The sequence below is a fragment of the Cottoperca gobio genome, chromosome 24 (genome assembly GCF_900634415.1).
Source record: "Cottoperca gobio chromosome 24, fCotGob3.1, whole genome shotgun sequence".
NCBI lineage: Eukaryota > Metazoa > Chordata > Actinopteri > Perciformes > Bovichtidae > Cottoperca > Cottoperca gobio.
The window spans coordinates 4,789,697-4,798,494 of NC_041378.1; the positions used below are offsets into that span (position 1 = coordinate 4,789,697).

The 8,798-nt window shown below is 42.8% G+C and overlaps 1 protein-coding gene across 1 annotated transcript in view; it reads left to right on the plus strand.

Annotated features, from left to right (window-relative positions):
• Window positions 1–8,798, plus strand: part of sipa1l1 (signal-induced proliferation-associated 1 like 1) — a 31,221-nt gene extending 22,423 nt beyond the window's left edge. The window contains exons 14-22 of the mRNA XM_029425705.1: window positions 233–330; window positions 479–960; window positions 2,458–2,658; window positions 3,519–3,687; window positions 4,063–4,297; window positions 4,831–5,001; window positions 5,251–5,362; window positions 5,726–5,804; window positions 8,257–8,798. Of these exons, the coding sequence (XP_029281565.1) occupies window positions 233–330; window positions 479–960; window positions 2,458–2,658; window positions 3,519–3,687; window positions 4,063–4,297; window positions 4,831–5,001; window positions 5,251–5,362; window positions 5,726–5,804; window positions 8,257–8,400 (1,691 nt within the window). The 3' untranslated portion in view covers window positions 8,401–8,798. The remainder of the gene's footprint in view (window positions 1–232; window positions 331–478; window positions 961–2,457; window positions 2,659–3,518; window positions 3,688–4,062; window positions 4,298–4,830; window positions 5,002–5,250; window positions 5,363–5,725; window positions 5,805–8,256) is intronic.

Here is an 8,798-nt window from a genome sequence, read left to right on the forward strand (position 1 = left end):
AAGTGATCTGGGTGTTTGTCCATGGACACGGCCGAGGCACGAGGACAACGATGCCATCGTTATGAACCCCCAGGAAGCACGAGTGCTGTCGTAGCAAAATATACATAAGTGAGCAGAAAGGAGAAGAACCTCTCTGCTGAATCATCAACAGATCCTCTGTTTGTACCTCAGGCTCTGTGCGTGTGTCTGTCACCTACCTCTGCTCACTTCGCCTCTGCTCTGTTTATTGCAGAGGCCCCAGTCTCCAAGTCTGGTCAAGGCTACTCTGGAGCTCCACGCATCCAGAGGCAGGAGCAGGTCATCCACGTGTCCCCGAAGAAGGGCAGCCAGGTCAGGAGCCTTACACCATCACTTACACCATCACTTACATCATCACTTACATCATCACTTACACCATCAGAACTGTAAACAGTAAACATGGAAATCTTCCTCAGCTTTCATTTCCCCTCACTTTTCCACTTTCTGTTTGTTCTGGCAGTCGGACGGCCCGTACTCCGGGCACTCCAGCAGTAACACTCTATCCAGCACAGCTTCCAGCGGGGGCCACAGCGACAGCGATAAATGGTACGAAATGGGAGCGGGTGGAGGCACCAACCCTGAGCAGGGTGAGCCTAATGGGCTCGGAGGAGGAGGCTACCTCCAGGGGGCGTCGGCCGACAGCGGCATCGACACCAGCTCTTATGGAGCCTCTCACCACACGCACCCCCACTCTCATCATGGCAGCACCACCTCCCTGCTGGCTCCCAGCGGAGGCAGAGAGAGCAGGGAGCGGTCGGCGTCTCCGTGGCACAGCCCCACCGAGGGAGGCCGCAGGATGCTGGAGAGGTCGCCGGCCGCCGCCGAGTCCCCGGGCCCTCCGGGAGAGAGGAGTCTGGACGGGACAGGTCGAAGCCCGCCTACTCATCTCCTCGTGAGAGACAGCAGCACCTTCAGTCTGAGTGACACCGGATCACACTCGAGGTCGGTCTGTGTGTTTGTGTATATTGAAGTGTTTGTGTGAGGAGGAGTTTGTGTCTGTGTAAAACCTCAAGTACAGTCAACAATTTAATGTGTTGAGTGATGACCAACCTGCGAGGCGAAGGAAAACATTGGAAACACGCCTATTTCCCCTCTTCATTACCCCCACTACTCTGCCTGCTGTCACAATGAATTACAGCCATCTCATCATTTCTGATTGTGATTCAGATCTGCTCCGACATGTGTCGAGTGCTTCCTTGGCCCACGCTACACCCTTCCACCAAGTTTCATGAACATTTCCCATAATCCTGCTGAAAGACAGACAGAAAACAGTATGTTCCGCAGCAGTGTTTCCAACTGTCATTACTCAAGCCAATATGTCTTTGCCCAGGAAGAACACACACTAGACCACCTTCCTCTCAATAAGTCTTTCGTGGAAACCAAGCACAGGGAGCAATTTCACCTCCCTCTTATCTTTCCACATTGGGCCTCAGGAAATGTGGAACACATGTCCAACATTTCACAGCTGAACTGGTGTCCACAGCTGAGAGAACTCCAGTTTCACGCTCTTCCTGTTAGAGCAAGTCTTAATTCACCCCTTCAGATAGAGTTACAGTTCACGACCTGAGGCCTGGTACTACGAGGTTAGCGAGGCAACTTCAGGGTTAACGCCCGGGTTAGTGATAAATTATGCTGTACACCTAATTTGCTCCGGAGCAGGTTATGTTCCAGATAAGAGATCAAGTCTAGTCAACCAATCACAGCTCAGTGCACGGAAGCCAATAAGAAGAAGTTATAGGCTGTGTTATATCATAATCCCGGCTTGAAAGCAACAGTTTAAATTAACAAACGCAGGAAGAAAAGCCGGAAAAAAGTCTGTGACTGTGAATGAGGCTTATAATATTACTGCCACATGTAGGGCGTGTATCTGGCTATAATTACATGTGTGTATTCCGTTGAATTAATGTATTCTTATGGCGTGTGTGACAATATATTAGTCTTTCCTTTCAGCTGCAACCCCGGACTGAAAAGAAATATGTTAAGTATTAACATACATGTCATAGGTTTTGTGAAGAGGATGAATAAAGTATCTTCTATAAGAATACATCAAAGCAACGCCGTTACACAAATGTAATTATAGTGAGATCTGGGCAGAGATATCATATATCTATTCATTTACACATTCACACAGTGGGAGATTCTTTGCCAGCTGTCCTTCCTGCATTTAGCAGTTTAAACTGTGTTTACTTATAGCCTGGATTATGTGTTTAACTTCTAATATTGTTACATTTGTAAAATATGCCGCTCTGCTGACGGTACCCTGGTCCCTGTTTGTGAAACCCTGGGTTCACTCACCGAGTTAATAACCGCAGTCGGAGGACAGTTCTCCTCTCTAAACAATATATAGCGATGTGGGGAAACTGCAAAGCAAGCAAGCTTCCATCTGCAGGATGAGTAACCCCTCTCACTCTCCCGCCTCTGTTCCCCTCCTTTGTCCAGCAGCGCCAGGCACTCAGGCCACAGCTCACCAAGAGAAGAGTCCTCCTCCTCCTCTTCAACAACCTCCCCTTCATCCCAGTCCTCATCGTCCCCTGGGCCCAAGAGCTTCTACCCCCGCCAGGGAGCTCAGTCCAAGTACCTGATTGGCTGGAGGAAACCCGGTTCCACCATCAATTCTGTCGACTTTGGAGACACACGCAAGTAAGCATTTGGAAACAATAAAGTGTTTATTGTTCCCGGTCACTCAGTGGATTTAAACTGTATGCAGTCGCACAGTTATTTGGAGTTTAAAATGTATTGCTTAAAGATACAATAGGTGGCCCCTTGAAACCTCTTTGTCATCTCGACATTCAATTTCTGCAGCAGTTTGGTCCGAGTGGATTTGTAACAGTTTACCTAGAAGTGAATGTACCAACCAATCCCTGCTGGGTGTGTGGACAAATGATCACAAGGACTTGGACAATATAATGCAATTTATTCACCACAATGCTCAATCAATACTGCCTTTTGTAAAGCTTATAATGCTGCATTCATGTTGAGACCGTGTCAGAGGTGATGATGCAGTGTTGCTGGGGTGACAGGATTGAACATCACGAGCTTCATGATGATAGTATTTATTGTCGGGAAGCTTTAGATCGCTGCATTTGATCCCATTCCCTGTCCACCCACTGTACAAGATCACTGAACTGCTCTCATTGTCTTTTGGTAGTATTAATATGAATACTACTTGATTACCCCCTTGTGGTTGAAGAGGGTATTACACTAAATGCAGTAATTGAATGCAGTTTGCCAATGAAAGGCTCTCCTGTTGAAGCTGCACTACCACATATCTTTATTATTTATCAGTCTTTGGATTACAATAAGGCATACGGCAAGAGTTAAAGGTTAAGATTCTGAAAATGAATGATTCTAACGATACGGATTTAAATGATATAATATTAATATATCATTTGATGGCAGTTTGTTGACGCAGACGTTTTTGTCCTCGTAGGAGATCAGAGCAACATTTATAAATGGATGCACAAGGGTTAATCGTCTGGCCGTGTCCATGTGTGTATTAGGAAGTCTCCAGGAGAGGGTGGAGGGGAGGTTGCTCCAACCCCAGCAGCCAGGCCTTCTCTTCGGGACATGCACTCGCCCCAGCCTCATGCCAAATCTACTATGGAGGAAGATATGAAGAGACACAGCACCCCAGACAGCCCTCCACCGCCGCGCAGACACAAGGAAAAGGTGCGTCTGCAGACATACTTGTGAATCTTGTTACAGGAACAACCTCTTAATAAACTCATAGGAGCATATCCTAAAAGTACTAAACTGCTGCTTGCCAGGTTATTACAGATGTCTGAGTTGATAAACAACATTATGGAAGCTATCGCCATTTAAATCTGTACTAGGCTTTAGACTAGGATTCTGATCCTTAATGTGTGTCTCTTTCAAAGAAATCTATTAAACTTACATCCTGTTCATTATTGGTGTAAATTGTTTCAGCAAATATCAAAGTCAAAATCAGTATCAATAAATGAAACGGGCAGAAGCATTGATGGTCTGTGAACGGGTGTCGTGCTTTAGTAATATTACAATAACACTTTCCTTCATCCTGTGCAGCACGGGCAGAAATCTCCACAAAGTCAGCCGCTGGGCCGCCGCCGCTCGCTGCACCGTACCCTGTCAGATGAGAGTATCTATCGCGGCCAGCGTCTTCCTCCCCTGTGCGACTCGGTGGCTGAACAGACACTCGGCGCTGATGTTCTCTTCAGCTGCTCCACCCTCCCACGCTCTCCCACCACCCGCGGTGTTCCCCTCCGACGGCCTTCCTATAAGCTGGGAGTCAAACTCCACGGTAAGAAGGTTTCTTGCCAATAGAATTATTGATAACAGCTGGAGTCCGTCTACATTTAGAGCAACTGTTTCTGATAAAGTTAAAGTCTTTTTTCATGCTGAAATGCTTTTTATGGAGCTTTTGTGTCGCATGAAACTGAATATCTTTGGGTTTAGAACCGACACAACGATTTAAATTTAATTTAAAGACTTCACCTTGAACTTTGAGAAAGTAGGATGAACATGTTCCACTACGTTCTGACATTTGATATACCAAACGATGACTCGAGGAAATTAATCGGTAATGAAAATAATTGTTAGTTGCAGCCTTATTCATATTCAAAACTTTTTTTAGGTGCTTCTATTGATACGTAAAACTATGTTGTGTAACAATAGTTCTTTTTTATTCATGGCATGTGCAGGACAAGTTTGTTTTTGGTTAAAGTTAAAGAAGCGTGTATCTTCTGCCCTCTTTTGATTAAATAAAAAACACAATGGCTATAAAAAGGTTAATTTCACGTTCAGTTCTTTCCACAACTTCTTCTCTGGTTATAGGAGACCTTTCAGCCTCTGACACGTCATTGGTGGATTTGGTGGAGCGTCACCGTGGACCCCTCCCTCAGGAGCTGATGCCCCTCCCATCTCAAGACAGGGACAGCCCCCTCGAGTGGACACACCTGGTGGACGTGGCCAACACCTTTGAGACGGAAAGAAACCCGCACTACGGTATTACCAATTACTAATAAGTGCACGCGTGTCGATATCAAAGTATATTATAAGTATTTAAATAAATCATTCCAACAGAGAGTCACCGCAGGGAGGGTGATGAGACTGTGCTGTATAAATATACACATTTACATGATGAATAGATTTGCATATCATTTCAGTAAGAGGCATCTTTTATTCATTAAGCACTTTCCTGCACCTGCTGCTTATTTTGTGTATTTATAACTTTATTTTTAATTTTTCTTCCAGTCCAGAGAAGTTATGTTTTCGGGGAGTCAAACCACAGAAGCAGCGGAGCCTCCAGTCCCCAACAGTCCCACATAGAGCTGCAGCCCGCTCCCCTGTCCCGGCCCTCTTCTAGGTAACAACATACGCTCACACACAGGAAGTATGCAGGAAACACATGTGGCCTCAGACCTGCAGCTTGTTGTTCTGTTTGCAGCCAAACAAGACACGAGAGTAAAAGAGGTATGTGCATGTGTATGTGCATCTCAGAGGTAAAAGACAACTTTATTGTCATTGCATGCAGTAAGAACCAGTACAAGAGGATTCAGTTTAGTGCCAATGGGCAGTGTGGTCAGGGACACATTGTGTAAACCGTGTTCACTCAGGGTTCTGCTGTGAGTTTCAAAGTTGAGGTTGAACATACTTGACAATGATTATCCGCTCTCTAGTACTTGAGTGTATGAACAAAGCCTTCTATGTGTTTCCTTCTGATCCCCAGTGAGGGTCACATAGGGCTGGAGAGGAAGGTGACCAAGCTGGAGACCATGGTGAAGATGCTGCAGGAGGACCTGAAGAAGGTGGGAGAGAAAACACAAACACAAACACAAACACAAACAAAAACACAAACACATGCACGTTCTGCACGTTCTGCACGTTCTGCACGTTCTGCACGTTCTGCACATTCTGCACGTTCTGCACATTCTGCACATTCTGCACATATACAACGCAGTGTGGAGAACCAGTCATTTACTCCAGTCATGTACTTAAGTATACTTTTGCAGTACTTTACTTGAGTATTTCCATTTTCTACTACTTTATTCTTCTAATCCACTTCATCTCAGAGGTAAATATTGTACTTTTTACTCCACTACATTCATATGATAGCTTTAGTTAATTAAATTATTAATACAATTATTAAATCAACTAATAAATGATGATCTATGTATAAGTTAAGCAACCCAGCAATATATAAAGTAATTAAATTTAGCTCCACCTTTACCCACTGCAACATTAAAGTGATGAACAGTTATATAATCATTCTGAAATGGGCCACAATGAGTACTTTTACTTTTTGTACTTTATCGTTGCTAATACTTTTATACTTTTACCTGAATAAAACTTTTGATGCAATACCTGTAACATCCTATTTACTTAAGTAAATCACCGGAATCAGTCACCTGGAAGTAATAATAATAATAATAAGTTTTATTTGTATAGCACCTTTCATACAAGAATTGCAGCCCAAAGTGCTTCACAGCTAAAACATAACAATTAGTACAAAATTATACATTTACAGTACAATAATCACAGTGTTGATGTAAATGTGAAATAGCATTAAAAATAGTATTAAATAGCAGAATAACAATAGTAAATAGCATTAAAAATAGCATTAAAATAGCATTAAAAATAGCATTAAATAGCAGAATAACAATAGTAAACAGCATTAAAAATAGCATTAAAATAGCATTAAAAATAGCATTAAAAATAGTATTAAATAGCAGAATAACAATAGTAAATAGCATTTAAAATAGCATTAAAATAGCATTAAAAATAGCATTAAAAATAGTATTAAATAGCAGAATAACAATAGTAAATAGCATTAAAAATAGCATTAAAATAGCATTAAAAATAGCATTAAAAATAGCATTAAATAGCAGAATAACAATAGTAAATAGCATTAAAAATAGCATTAAAAATAGTATTAAATAGCAGAATAACAATAGTAAATAGCATTAAAAATAGTATTAAATAGCAGAATAACAATAGTAAATAGCATTAAAAATAGCATTAAAATAGCATTAAAAATAGTATTAAATAGCAGAATAACAATAGTAAATAGCATTAAAAATAGCATTATAAATAGTATTAAATAGCAGAATAACAATAGTAAAAGTGGAACGCTTTAATTCTGCTCTTGTATTTTTATCAGAATCATTTAAACTAATGGCCTTAAAAGATTTCCCATCCACTCATCCTCTTCTCCAGCTTGTGTCTCCATTTGACTTCTTTAGATGTGTTTGATGCATTTCACTGTTTGTCTTTGTCTTCAACCAGTTCATCCAACTCTCCAGTGCCAAACAATTCTTGCATATTTTTGACGCCACATTTATGCAACAAATATCATTTTCTCCTTTAGTCAAATTACAAGGAACCATTTTCAGACTGTTTGCCTGATCCCAGACCAGATATTTGCACCAAATTCTCCTTATAAAAGCTGCATCAGGGAATGTTCTTAGCAGACGGGACTGAAAGCTGAAAGGTCATTTGCTTCCGTCGCTCTCTGTTGCTTTAGAAATGTGAGAGTTGTTTTGTGCTGCTAGTTGCAGACTTTGAGTGAAGACTTTTTCCTCCTGCAGTGTGGTTGTGATTTATTTCTTACGCAATTCTTACTAAATTCTTTGCTGTCTGTGAAATACTGGAAAGCATTAGGCTGTCTGCATTTTTTAAAAAGTTTAAAGTAGCGGTAGATCAGTTCGACACCAGGAAATTCAAGTCAAATGTTTTATTTATTAAGCCCAAAATCACAAATCAAAAATGCTGCCTCGGGGGGCTTTACAATCTGTACGCCGTTCGACGCCGCCTGTCCTTTTCGACCTTCCTCTCGGTTAAGTAAAAACTCCCCATCAAACCCCTTTGACTGAGAAACTAATAAGCTTGCAGCTGACTGCCAGCATGAAGCAACGCTCCCCACAGTTTGCGTTTCCTTTAACTGGCAAGATATTTATGTTAATTCACCCAAATAGTTTTTTCTTACTGTTGTTGTGCTTTCGGCAGATTCAAAATGTCAACTGATGAAGTCACGACGCTCTTTGTGGTGTGATTCAGTGCCTGCAGACCTGAGATGTTTATGTAAACACCCAACAGATAGTGTTTATTATATTTACACAGAGAGTGAGGTGTTTACGTTGAATCTTGAGTGTTCAGGGATTCTGTTTTTATTCTACTTGTGAGAGACTCATTCCATTATTATTGTCTCCACAGTTAACTGTTTACTAACCGATTCCCCCCCCCCCCGACCTTCCTCCACAGGAGCGCGACGAGAAGGTGAGACTTCAGGGTCAGATCAAGAGGCTCTGGGAGGACAACCAGAGACTGCAGGAGGAGTCGCAGACCTCCGCCGCCAAGCTCAAGAAATTCACAGAGTGGGTCTTCAACACCATCGACATGAACTGACCCCGACCTGCACGTTCTGACTCACGCACACATCTACACAAGCGCATACATCCGCACACACGGTCGGGGCCGAGAGGCAGAGGGGGGTGGGGGGGGGGGGAAGAAACTGCGCACAGGAAAAGTGGAGACTTGTTGTAGCCGACCATCTTCCTTTGGCTTCAAACATCAGCAGGTAATATTGTCGAGCGGCCTCCGTCTCCACGGACCTTCTGTTGAACTCAGGATGAAGGACTGACCTCTCTAACGGGACCTCGAGAGCGTTGCTCATTTGATCTTTCTCTTAACTTGCTGTGCCAAAATCATTTTTTGCAAAATTGCCAACCAAGAGGAAGCTCCCCCCCCCTCCCTTCTCCTTCCTAAGAGGTCAGCGTTGCCTCTTCCTGATGTGGACGTAAAGA